Genomic DNA, 13,761 nt, shown 5'->3' with positions numbered 1-13,761 from the left:
ATAATAGGAATATTATTCAGATACTGATTGTACCTTTATGTTGTCCTGAGCTGGTCAACTTTAGTTAGTGCATTAATATTTGCTCTGTATTTATGAATTGCCATTCTTCCTCTTGTCCCTTAGAATAAAATATAAACCCCTGCAATTTTGATTTCTTCTCTCTTTCTTCTGCCGTAAACATTGTTGACAGGATTGATTTTTTTTCTTTATTGCATTTCAAATTATTTCATCAGCTATGAATTTTTATTTTTGCACTGCAGCTATTTTACATTACTGACTGATAAATTTGCCTTTTAGAAATTACAAAAGAAATTTTGCACAATGTGGAAAATTTTATTTTCTTAATTCCAGTTCTTATTAGCATTAAAGAATTTATTTGAGAAAACATTTTAAAAGACCTTCTCACTTGCTAATAATCATTGAACATTGTCAAGATTTTTTATTAAGCCAGAACAGCATTTATTAAATTGGTTTGTTTGCCTTGTAGTGTTTTATAGAACAGCTAAACTGAGCTTTCCTAGTGTTAATATCTAACATACAAAGAATATCTTTGTTAAAGAAAGTCCATATGATCCTCACTTTAAAATTAGGGAGTATTTTAAGGATATGGGAAGATAGTTACTTAAGGTAAGTGACCCACTGTCTGCAGCAATTTCCCTTTTTCATGAAGACATGTTGAAAAAAGTTAGGCTTAAAATTAATGAAGCAACAGAGGTTTTGTTGTTCAGACTTTGCAAGGTAGAGACAAATTTTCATAACTGATGCAACAGTATTTCTGCCTTTTGCCTTAAATGTGTAAGCACATTTAAGGAGCCGTGTATTTGCAATATCATTTTTTGCCTTTAAGAAATAATCCCTCCCCAACAGAAAGAAATATGCAATATCATACCTTCATTTGAAAAAATCTAGTAAGGAAAATGTCCTTGCAAGAATGATGTCACATCACAGTATTTAGAATCTCAAACCTTTGACACAGTGGGGTTTGTTTCCATACTGGGTATTTCCAGTTCTCTTCAGTGCTGTGTCTAAGTCCAGTAAAAATTATTATTTTTCTAAAGCTCCTGTTTCAATTCATGTTTTATTGAAGAGTTTGAATATACTGTACAGGGAAAATTGGATAAAATTTCATGTAAACTTCATGGACATTACAAAAGTGACTCGGTTATTTTTCTGTGAAGTGAAAGGGAATTGACCTGGGGTTCTCAGCCTTTTATAGCAGATTATCATAACTATGAAATAATACTTTTGTATACAAGTATCTTAGAAGAAGCTGAGATTCTTGGGCATTTTTAGAAGTGAGTATTTGAAAATAAATTGCACATAAATTTTACAATTGCACATGCATTTCAATTTATTCTTAGAAAATAAAAGAAAGTTACATATATTTTCATGATAGCAGAGTCATCTCTTCCTGAATATTAAGTAACTTGGTGCCTTACCAGGTATACATCCACATTACTTTTTCATCCTTTAACATTTAAGCATTAAAAAAATATGTTACAAAGTATTTTAACATGTGAATAACAATTGGAATTTAATTGTAGGTTGCAAATGTAAGTAAGTCAAACTTTCTTGTATTTTGCTCTATTAAAATCTACTATCTTCTTTACATTGTGTTTTTGCTTCCTTCTTTACAGGAAGTTGTAGTTACTTCAATGTCATTTAAAATACATTTCTAATTCTGAGTTGTAGAAAACAATTAACATTTTTTTCTTAACACGGAACTCAGTGTATTTTCTGAGAGACAGACTGCATTTCTTGGTATTCTTACAGCAGCTCCCAAATAATTTTTTACCATACTGCTAAGTGATGAAAAGTCTTTTCTGGAGGATCTGCTCTTAGGCTAAGTAGTAAAATGAAAATAAAGAAAAAAAAAATCTGCCAAGAGTTAATATAATATATATGCTGCTACAAATTATATATAACTGATCTCTTTAAAAAACTTTTGTGAGATCTTATTTCATATTTAGCTATGTAGTAAACTTGGAATTTGAAAAATTATGGAAATTTGACCTGATATGAATTTTTTGTGGATCCAGAAACACTATAGCAGTTCAGCTTTATGGGTAGAGTTACTGGGGGATTTGGGCAATAACATCAAAAATATAGATTCTCAGAATTTTTGTGTGGCATGAAAGAAGCTCAATTCCTTGGGCATGTAAATTTCTCCTAGGAAAATCCTATAGATATCTAATTTTTGCTGCAGGCTATGAACAGATAGTTGAAATTCTGACAATGCTAATCTGTTTGGAAGATCTCTCCTGTCTAAACTGCAGTGGGAGTCATAAATTATAGTTTTCTGTACCTGTCTCTGTACCAAGCCTATTCCTGAAGGCATGGTGAGCAGGAAATAAAAAGGTAACTTTCAGTCTTTATTGTGTAGCAGCTGCCTGTAGCATTTTAATAAATACAAAATGAAAAAAAATATGATAGAATAGTTTTACGCAAGACATGGTATATGAAGCATTCTACTGAGATATATAGAGTGGTTTCACAATAATAATAGGAAACAAGACTTCATAAATTTTCAGTTATCTCTGTGTTGTCCACCTATTCTCTTTTAAAACCCTTCCAGAAAAAGTTTTAATCCAATATCTCATATGGGAGAACATAACTCAGGACAACCATCCCCCTGAGCTGGTGTATAGGGATGGAGAACAGAATTCTGCCATCTAGGTAGAAGTTAGTGACCTGCCACTTAGACACAGGTCTATGGGACCAGAGGGGATTTATCCAAAGGTACTGTGGGAAGTGATATAAAAGCTCACCTCCAGACCACCAAGTAGGTCTCCGTGGTTTATCATCAGCCCTGATTAACTGGGGAGGTCTCAGATGCCTGGAGGTTAGGCATTGTGATATCTGTCCATGAGAAGAGCTGGAAGGAGTATCTGGAGATCTACAAGCCTGTCTGCCTGATCTTGGTGCTTGGAAAGGTTATGAAACAGATCATCTTGAGTGCCATGACACAACACATAGAGAGCAAGGGGGAATCAGGCCTAGACAGCATGCGTTTAGGAAAGGCAGGTCCTGCCTAACCAGCCTGAGCTTTTATGACCAGATAATCCACCCAGTGGATGAGGAAAAGTCTGTGGATGTTGTCTACCTGGACTTCAGCAAAGCCTTTCATGGAGTGGCCCATACCATTCTTCTGGAGAAGCTAGCAGCCCATGCCTGGGACAAGTACAGTCTTCAGTGGGTCAAAAACAGGCTGGATAGCCACATCCAGAGAGCAATTGTGAATGGAACTACATCCAGCTGGCAGGTGATCACTAAGTATTGGGCCCAGTTGTCTTTAATATTTTTACTGATGATCTAGACAAGGGGATCAACTGCACTACTCTTTTATCACTAACTGTTGTGGGTGATTGAGCCTGGCTCTCTCTGGCCACGGCCAGAGGTTCCTGGCAACTGTCCCGTGGGTGGCCGCCCCGAGTCTCTGCCCAGCCTGGTGCAGGGAGCGGTGATCGCTGAGCCATGGGGAGTGCAGCAGAGGCACAGAGCACGGGGAAACCGAGGCACAGGAATGAGGGAAGGGCACTTGTCTGAGTCTGCAAAGATTTAATCTCAAAGTGGGGCAGAGCAGGTGACAAATCTGAACCTGAAGGGGCTACTTTTAAGGGATGGGGGAACATGAGGAGGACAAAACCTTTGAGCAATAGGAGGGTATTAGGGGAGGGGTGCGGGGTAAGGGCTCCCCAATAGAAGCCAACATGGGGAGGGAGCAAATCTCACAGTTCTGCTTCGAGGAAGAGATGGTAGACAGGGAAGACTTCAGAACCAAAGGAATGTGCTATCTATGACAGACAAGGGTTCAACGAGGGAATAAGGGAGGTATAGAGGTGGATTGACATGTGGATTGGCATACATTTTGTCAGGGAAAACTGTGGTAAACAACTCAGGACTCAGACATTACAAACTTATAGAAAGGAATATCAAAACATACTACAGAAGAACAAACTAAAATAACAGACTACCACATGTGATTGTCATTCTCTCAGGTTCAGGCTACAAACCACAACCAAGATCAATGTAGATGGGATCTCTCTGGACTCTTTCTAGAGTTCTAGAAGCTTTTGGATAATGCTCTCAGACACATGGTATGATTCTTGGACTTTTCCTGTGTAGGGCCACAAGTTGGACTGAATGATCCTTATGAGACCTTCTGGATATCTTATGATAATTCTGAACCTCATTGTTCTCTAGAACTACCTGCAAGCAGGCTGTAGCCAGGTGGGAGTTGGCCTCTTCTTTCAAGCAGCCAAGAAAAGGACAGGAAGACACTGCCTCAGGATGTGCTAGAGGAGGTTCAGACTAGCCATCAGGAGGAATTTCTTCACAGAAAATGTTGAACATTGAAATGACCTGCCAGGGAGGTTGTGGAGTCACCACCCCTGGAGTTATTCAAGAAATGACTGGATAGGATACTTAGTGTTATGGTCTAGCTGACAAGCTGGTAATTGGTCAAAGTTTGGACTCAATACTATTGGAGGTCTTTTCCAACCTCAATGATTTTATTCTGTAACTCCAGATCTGTCTCTGATAAGTGCTAGTAAAGCAGTAGTAGAGTCTGGTAGTAGAGTCTGTTAGGTAAAAAAAAACAAACCTTGAATTAAAATGAACACCAAAAAAAAAAATTCCTAAATGTCTTCATTGTATTTAAGTAAAATTCTCTCTGAAACACTGGTATAAAAAGTCTGACTTTGTTTTTCCTCAAGTTTTCTTAGAGAAAATTATTTTCTGTCCAATGCAACCTCCTTCAAATATGTGGTTAAACATATACAGAATACTTTTTCCAGGAGAATACATAAGTTTTAACAATTACATTAAAAATGCAAATATACAGTTTTTCATGACCGCTAGTGATTTTTTTCTTTTTGTTTCTCTGACCCTGTAAAATCTGATTATGTCATGTAATTCTCTGTCCGTTTCTGTGCCAGACAATTCCTAAACTTTCATTCTGGGCTAAGAATTAAAGAACTATGTAACAAAACCTGAACAGAATTTTCAATACAGAAGGATGCATAGAAAGTGGTGTAATTACAAAGAGGAAAACAACAGTGAGGCTTCTGGGTCTCTGACCACTCTGCTTGTCAGAGAGCCGAGTCCTCGGAAGCCGGATAGCGTAATGAAATCTTCCTCTATGAAGGCGGGACGGCACACAGGCGGCTTTATTCCAGGAGGGTTTATTGAGGAACAGCAATTCAGGGAGCGAAGGGAAAACAACCACTCCGGGAGGGAGCTCGCTCTGAGAGCGTCGAACAGGGGGCGGAATCGGGATTATAACGGGGACAAGAGAGGGAGGGTCCAGGCATGAAGCGTTCAGTGAGGGAAGGCTTCGGGGGCAGAGTCAGGGTCGAGTGGCAGGGTTATAACCAATGAGGGTAAGGGGAAAGAGCGGTTTCAGGGAAGGAACCAATGGAGGTATAAAGAACAAAGAATTTTCTAGCACCAAGGGATGACAGACATACTGATTGATAACAGGGGAGGCAGGGAACTACACACCTGTCACCTCCCAGGGTAATTCGGGGGGACAGTTTCCCAAGTCCCCTCCCACATCTCCCCCGTTCTTGTTAATTAAATAAATATTTGCCAAAGTCTTGGTAAGCGTCTTTTTGAAGATGGTTAAGGCAACTGAAATGAGAAGGACAATTATGAAAATCCAAAAGAGTCCTTTTAAAATGGAGGCTGCCCACCCGGGAATGCCCCACTGCATCAATAGTTTGTGGACGGGGTCCACAGCCGAAGTTTCCGTTTTGATGTCCTGTACTTCGGTCCGGATCCGCTGGATGTTGGCTTGGATGGAAGTGCTCCGTGATGTTAAATTGAAGCAACACAATCCTTCGAAGTCCTCGCAGCTGTGGCCATGGGCGAGCAGCAGGAAATCAATAGCCGCTCTGTTTTGTAATGTGGCTTGCCTGGTGGTTTGCTGGTCTGCCAGAAGATCGGAGAGGGCGGCAGACGAGGCGTTGGCATGCTTGCTTATCCAACACTCCAGGTGAGAAAGCTCACCGAGGGCCTTAGCTGCTGCATACCATGGTAAAAAGATGGATACAGCGACCCTCTTTGTTTTTCCCCAATCGTAAATTTCGGAGTCACAATTTTCGTCGAATTGAGCATATGATCTTTTGGTGCGTGCCAATTGTCTTTCTTTTTTCCAATCTAGAATTTGAGTTCTGTTTGGAGTGAGGGTAGCAAGCTTGCCAAGGCTGCATGGGCCTCCCTGGAGCCGAGATGGAATTCCTGACCATACTCTGTCCCCACAGATAAGAAACATCCCCCTGGGCAATGTCTTGGGATGAGTGGATGAAACCGAAATCACCTGGCTAGTATAATTGCACCAGGTTTGGCTGTTATATTTTTTATTGATAGGTGTTACATCTTTCCGGTATGTGTCTTTGGCCAAGTCAATTCCGTGCCAATTTTGACTTGGCCTCCTATAATAGAATTTGACACAATATCTAGCTGTGGAGGACCCCAGTAAGTCCAATTCTTGGGGTTCCTCTTTGCTGTTGGGCAAAATTTTGGTCCACTCATCCCAAGTATCGACCGGGTTAGGCCTCCTACCCGTGGTTCGGAGCAGGTCGGAATTGGATACCGGCCAATCATCAGCTACCAAGGGGACCCCTACCAGGCAAGTGGACAGGGGATTGTCCACGTTGCCCATGGCCAGACATAGGTTATCCTGCTGCAAGGACTTTGCCAGCGTGATCCAGACGTTTTCTTTCGGCTGTGGTACCACCCAGCCATCTGCTACATGCAGCCACAGGAGGATGGAAAGCGTGGCTGCAACCAGCTGGGCGCAGTGGGACATCTTCTGTTGTTTCTTTTGGGTGAATGATGTTCTGGCAGCCATCCTAGTACTAAAATTAAACAAAACAATATTACCAACATACATTTGGTTCCCTCCCCTCCCCCAGCTCCCCCTTTTGGGTTAAAATAAAAATAAATTTCAGGACGGAGGGGTAAAGGGATGACGGGTTAGGTATGAGGGTAGAGGGAACAGCACAGGAGGGGATGGGGTGGCGGAAGTTGTTAAGTCTTGCAGAGGTAGGTATGTCCTTGTGATGAGGACCCGGGAGACGATGTTGGGTGGTCTTCCGGTCCTCTTCTTTTTTCTCCGTCGCCACGCCACTGCATTATCTGGTGGTGATTGTGATGGGGTCGCTGGGTTGTTCCTCGCTGGGGGGTCCGTGGTAGTGCTCTCCAGGTACGGTTTGACGTATTTTCCAGGAATCCATTTGGGACCCTGGGCTGTGGAAACACAAGCGTACCCTCTCCCCCACGTTATCAGAGGGTACGGCCCTGAGATGATTTTTGATTCTGGGTCTCTGATGAGGACTGGCGGACGCTCTTTCAAAACTGCCCTGGTGTTATTGCAAAAATGTCTGAGTGCAGGGGGATTCGGCTCTCGGTCAGAACAATTTAAAAAATTAAGAACATAAAGTGCCTTGCATAATCTTTCAACTGGTGTCATGGCCAGAGCCGAATCGTGTTGTTGTTCTAGCAGCCTTTTTAACTCTTTGTGGGAGCGTTCCACTATTGCCTGTCCTGTGGGGTTATGGGGAATGCCGGTGGAATGGGCAATTCCCCATTGTTGTAGAAATTGTGCGAATTTTGTCGAGGTGAATCCAGGCCCATTGTCCGTTTTGATGGCTTTTGGGACTCCTAATGTGGCAAATGCCATGAATAGATGTTTGATGATATCTTTTGTTTTTTCACCAGTGTGGAGTGACGCGAACACGGCCCCAGAAAATGTGTCTATGGACACATGCAGGTATTTCAGGCGGCCAAAAGGATTATAGTGAGTGATGTCTGTTTGCCACAGCTCCAATGCTGCCAACCCTCGGGGGTTTATCCCCGTTGGCAGCGGTGGAAGGGCGAAGGACTGACAGTTTGGGCATGTGGCTAGTATGGCTTTGGCTTGTTCTTTTGATATTTTAAATTGTCGAGCAAGGGCAGGTGCATTTTGATGGAAAAACGCATGGCTGAGCCTTGCCTGTGCAAAAATGTCTGGTAAGGTTAATGAAAGTGCAGGTGCAGAGTAATGAGATGTCATTGCAAGGAGGTCGGCCATCCGGTTCCCCTCTGCAATAGCTCCTGGCAGGTCTGTGTGAGCCCGGACGTGCATAATATAATAGAGTTGCTCTCGGTGGGAGATCAGCCAGATTAATTCCGTGAGCAAATCGAATAACTGTTTGTTTTGAACTTCTTTGAGCAGGGCGTGTTCTGCCCGTTCTGCTACCCCGGCAACATAAGCCGAATCTGTTACCAGATTGAAAGGTTGCTGAAATTTTTTGAATGCTCTCACGACCGCAGCAAGTTCTGCGATCTGGGGGGAACCCTCAACCAGTTGGATGTCAGACTCCCACTTCTGACTCTCCGGGTCCTTCCAAGTGATCACCGATTTGTGGGATTTTCCCGACCCATCGGTGAACACCGTGAGAGCACCTTTAATAGGTGTTTTATTTTTGAATGACTTTGGGGCCAAATATAACGTGTCTTTGAATATTTTATGTTTAGGGTAATGAATGGAAATCTGTCCAGGGTAACTGTCTAAAGCAATTTGCAAACTTTCGTTTGTCTGAAGCAGGGATTCCAATTGTTCCAAATTAAGAGGTAGGTAAATGCACGCCGGGTCACACCCTGCGAGGGTCCGGAGGCGTTGTCTGGCCTTTATTATTATCCTAGCCATCAACTCTGCAGGAGTTGAAATAGTTTTCGCTGGCTGGTGCGGGAGAAACAGCCACTCAATGATAAGGAGTGGGTCCTTCCGCCCAGCGTCCCATTGAAAAAGCAGACCATGGAAGTTTGGGCACTTACCCAGTATGGCAAGGGTGATGGGAAGGAGCCGATCCACACGGTGGGCCTGACGGGATCGTATGGCCTCAGCGACTCTCTCCAGGGCTCCTTTGGCGGCAGGTGTTAGCTCGCGAGGGGAAGCTAGGTCGCCATCTCCTCGTAGCAGGTTGAAGAGCGGCGCCAGCTCCTCCGTGGTGAGTCCCAGGAGAGGTCGGATCCACGTGATGGTACCGCAGATCTGCTGGAGATCCCGCAGGGTCCGTGGGTCGTCTTTGACGGTGACAGATTGGGGCGCGACAGTCCTTCCCGTAATGTGAAAGCCCAAATACTTCCATGGCGCTGACAGCTGGATCTTTTCTTCAGCAATTTCAAACCCTGCAGCTTTAATGGCTTTAACAGTTTTGGAAAGTGTGATCTGCAGATAAGCTTGTGTTTCAGCGCAGATCAAGACATCATCCATATAATGCAGGATGATCGCTTCAGGGAACAGCTTTCTGATCGGCGAAAGCACCTGGGCCACAAAAGTTTGGCAGAGCACTGGAGAATTTTTCATTCCCTGGGGCAAAGTGGCCCATTGGTACCTCTTATAAGGCTCCGCCCTATTGATTGAAGGGACGGAGAACGCGAATCTGGGGGCATCTCCGGGATACAATGGGATGTTGAAAAAACAGTCCTTGATGTCAATGACTGCGAGCTGCCAATCCCGGGGAAGCATGGAGGGTGAGGGAAGGCCAGGCTGCAGGGGGCCCATGTCCTCGATTACCTCATTGACCCTGCGCAGGTCTTGGAGCAGGCGCCATTTGTCTTTGCCAGGTTTTTTAATAACAAAGACAGGAGTGTTCCAGGGGCTAGTGGAGGGTATTAAATGCCCCAGGCGAACCTGCTCCTCTACTAATTCATGGAGCGCTTTTAATTTCTCCTCCACAAGGGGCCACTGGTCCACCCACACTGGAACATCGGTCTTCCAATTCAGCGGTGGGGAGGTGCGCTCCGCAGTGGCCCATACTAAAAATCCCATGCAGGGCTAGGGATATCGAGGCGGGCACCCCATTGGGACAAAACGTCCCTGCCTAATAACATGATGTTAGATGAAACAACAAAAGGCCGAATGGTGGCAATCTGTCCCTCAGGGCCCTCCACACTTACCAGGTGTTTGCTGCGCATGGAGTTGACAGCTCCTCCCACTCCGGAGATTGTGCCACAAGGGGGCACCAACTCCCAGTCGCGGGGCCACTTTGACCGGGGTATGATGGTGACGTCTGCCCCGGTGTCTGCCATCAGGTCCAGTTTGATGGACTTTCCCTGAAGCGATAAAACAGTCTCAATCATTGGTCTGGATTTGCAAACATTTTGTGTGAGGAAGACAAAATTGTCTTCCCCGGAGTCATGTCCAGCGAAATAGTCCTGTACTGGTGGATCGGTGGGGTCGGCCACGTCGAGGAGGTACATGGCAGCGAAGGGGAGCCCCTTGGTGATGGTGCAAGGTGGTTGATGGCAGATGACCGAGACGGTGACCTCGGACCCCGGCTGAAAACACACCACTTCAGGAACGACGGTAACACGGTCTGGTGTGAGCCTGCAATCTCCGAGTATTAACACTGTTACCTCACAATTACGGTAAGGGGGTTCCAGGAACCCAGCGGGAACTCTCACCAGGTCCTCATCCTGGAGAGTCACAGTGATGGAGCTTTTGAGGACCCGGTGAGTGTCTGAATTTAAGTTGCGGGTTCTACGGAAGAGGCGGAGCCCGTCGTCGTGGCTCCGCCAACCCTCCGGAACTGTCCGCTGGGCCACCGGTCCTCCCGGATGGTGGGGAGGCCTGGGCGCTGTGAGGGGCCACTTGTTGTCCTTGCGCGGCCCCTCCCCGCGCTCCGCGACCCGTTTCCCGCCTGCTGATGGTAGGGCATCGGGTTCCTGGGTATTGGTCTTGGGGAGGGTGTGTACGAGTAGTGTGGTTGCTTCGGGGGCCAGTATGGGCAGTTGGCTTGTATGTGGCCCATCTGGCCACACCCGAAGCACCGGATGGTGTTCATCGTCAACATCGCCTCCCCAATCCCCTTACTTACTGCAAGGGCGACAGTGGTCTCGGTGGAGGCGGCTTTCGTGCAGGCCTCCACCATCTGTGCGATGGTGGGTTCGGGGTCCTGAGGTAAAGTCCTTAATATCTTCTTTGTTTCGGCTGTCGCGTTGGTCATGGCCATCTTTCTCAGGAGCTCTTCCCTCGCTGCAGGATGGTCTATCTGCCGGTCGATGGCCTCCCTCAGCCGGTCCACGAATTTTATGAAAGATTCCTCTGGGCCCTGGGTAATAGCTGAAAAGTTCTGGAGCGGGGTTTTCCCATCGGGGATTTTTAACAGTGCCGCTCGGCCAGCCTCCTTGATGTCATCTAGGACCTCCGTGGGTAACAGTATTTGGTCCTCTGGCTGGCTGAACTCCCCCTCCCCTGCCAGGGCTTCTATGGCTTCCTCTCCCTCTCCAATTGCCTCTGCTAAATTGTGTTTTTTCAGAAGAGGCTTGAGGAGCTTTCTCCATTGAATGTCCCACAATAAAAGCTCGGTGGGAGTGAGCAGGGACTTGGCAATATATTTAACGTCATGCTGGACCAATGTATGGCCCGAGAAAGTGAGGTCCAATACATTCTTAAAGAAAGGAGAGTCTCGACCATAGTCTTTGGCAGCCTTCCTCAGTTCTTTAATCTCCACATATGGGAGTTGCTCCCAGTGTGGCCGCTGCCCCCTGGTCCTCACCACAGGTGCTGCGAACGGCCCCAGATCTTTTGCGAATTCTAAATCCCCATCCTTAATTGCCTCTGCCCTGATCCGGGCCCACCCACCTCCCGGCCTAGGTGTGGGCCGGGGGCTGTCGCTGTCCTCATCCTCATCGGAGGATGAGGCAGGACGAGCAAGGGCTCGGACCTTCCCCTTGGCCGGTGGGCTTCGGTGGCATGAAGCCCGGCAGGCCAAGATGGCCTGCTTCCGGCCAGGCCGACTTCCGGTTCCGGTGGCGTGGGAACCAGAAGAGGCCTGAGGGGAGGCGTGGCCAGGCTCACCCACCGGGGCGTGGCCTTCCGGCAGGGGGTTCCCTCCCACCGGGGCGTGGCCTTCCTGCAGGGGATTCCCTCCCGCCGGGGGCCCACCCAGGGGTGTGGCCATGGGGGCTGGAGGGGCGGGTCCCGACGACGTAACAATCGACGCGGTGGTAGGGGCGGGACCCGACGCAGGGGCGGCACTCGACGGAGGTGGAGCCTGAGGGGGACTGGCAGGGGCCCGGAGGGAGTGAGGAGGTGGAGAGGAGGCGCCATTTTGTCCCTCGGTGGCGGGCTGCTCGGCCATGTGGCCGGCGCCATTTTGTGAGGTGTGGTGACAGAGATCAGGAATCGAATAACATGGTTTTAAACTGGGTACAGGGGTTTGAGGGCTTTGGGGAGAGGAAAGAGTCGCACTGGGATGGCCAGTCCCAGGACGAGGAGAGGACAGAGTGGGGCGGGGAGCAGCAGGGAGACGGTAGCAGCCCTGTGCCTGGTTATGGCAGGATCTGCTGCCCGACCCACCCTTAGGGGAAACCGGGTTAGGAGTGGGGGGGGCGGAATGAGGGTTAGGAGAACCGGGAACCCAACTCTCACCCTTTTGTTTAAATAAAGTGTAAATAGAATGAAAAAGTGGAAAAAAATGCCCCACAGAAAAATTCCCATTTACTTGTAATGCGTATAACAGTTTCCCAATATTTCCCCAGAAAATAAGAGAAGAAAAATCATCCCTGGAGGTGTCAGGGAAGTTATCGAAAATAAGATTAACAAAAGCCTTAAGGTCCCTCTTTTTAAAAGAAATGTTACCCAAAACAAGGGAGGATTTAACGTGGAGGTAAAAATCCCGCCGGGCAGGAGACAAGCGGTTGCCCATTCTCACTGCAGAAAAAAGGAAATCCCCAAAGAGACAAAGAGAGAAACGAAAAGGAAAAGAGACAGGGTCGGGTGCCAGACAGGGCACCAGGAACTCACCACAAAAAGACCGCTGTCAAAACGAAAAAGCCTCTGAGGGGGAGAGGAAGCGCTGCAGATCTCGTCCCGTTCGGAGTCTGCTCCCAAACTCGAAGTCGAACCAGGACGAGGTGTCTGCAGCCCGCGAGGTAGGCGATCTTCTTCAACGAAGAGCAGCCGCTCGTGGAACTGGCGGCGAACGGCGCTTTTCGTCCTCGGGCAGCCGGATCACAGAGCCGATGCAGCCGAGGAGACGCTCTGCGGCTGACTCGTGAGAGGGGCCAGTCTGTTCGGGCGCCAGTTGAGGCTTCTGGGTCTCTGACCACTCTGCTTGTCAGAGAGCCGAGTCCTCGGAAGCCGGATAGCGTAATGAAATCTTCCTCTATGAAGGCGGGACGGCACACAGGCGGCTTTATTCCAGGAGGGTTTATTGAGGAACAGCAATTCAGGGAGCGAAGGGAAAACAACCACTCCGGGAGGGAGCTCGCTCTGAGAGCGTCGAACAGGGGGCGGAATCGGGATTATAACGGGGACAAGAGAGGGAGGGTCCAGGCATGAAGCGTTCAGTGAGGGAAGGCTTCGGGGGCAGAGTCAGGGTCGAGTGGCAGGGTTATAACCAATGAGGGTAAGGGGAAAGAGCGGTTTCAGGGAAGGAACCAATGGAGGTATAAAGAACAAAGAATTTTCTAGCACCAAGGGATGACAGACATACTGATTGATAACAGGGGAGGCAGGGAACTACACACCTGTCACCTCCCAGGGTAATTCGGGGGGACAGTTTCCCAAGTCCCCTCCCACACAACAGTATTGTGCTGTAAGGTATTTTCTTTAACTTCTCAAGCAGTAACACAACGATCTGTCTGAACAAATTCAAGACACAAAGATCATATGAGTAATACAGAATGAGTTAGTCTTATTTACCCTTGTTCTTTCTGAGATTTCTGAACTTGTCTCACATACTCTGTAAGTCATCTCTTTTCTAAGCT

General features: G+C 47.1%; 1 protein-coding gene across 1 annotated transcript; it reads right to left on the bottom strand.

Moving 5' to 3' along the window:
- Positions 1–5,078: 5,078 nt before the first annotated feature.
- On the bottom strand, positions 5,079–13,296 carry LOC146763485 (uncharacterized). The gene is made up of 2 exons (XM_085570195.1): positions 12,797–13,296; positions 5,079–6,860 (listed from the first exon to the last, which is right to left on the bottom strand). Exon 2 carries the CDS (start codon positions 6,851–6,853, stop codon positions 5,495–5,497), a length of 1,359 nt encoding a protein of 452 aa, XP_085426321.1. The 5' UTR covers positions 6,854–6,860; positions 12,797–13,296; the 3' UTR covers positions 5,079–5,494.
- Between the last annotated feature and the right edge of the window lie 465 nt (positions 13,297–13,761).

This window comes from Lonchura striata, chromosome 1A (assembly GCF_050655825.1).
Source record: "Lonchura striata isolate lonStrDom1 chromosome 1A, ASM5065582v1, whole genome shotgun sequence".
Classification (NCBI taxonomy): Eukaryota; Metazoa; Chordata; class Aves; order Passeriformes; family Estrildidae; genus Lonchura; species Lonchura striata.
This window is presented reverse-complemented; position numbering and strand designations above follow the sequence as displayed.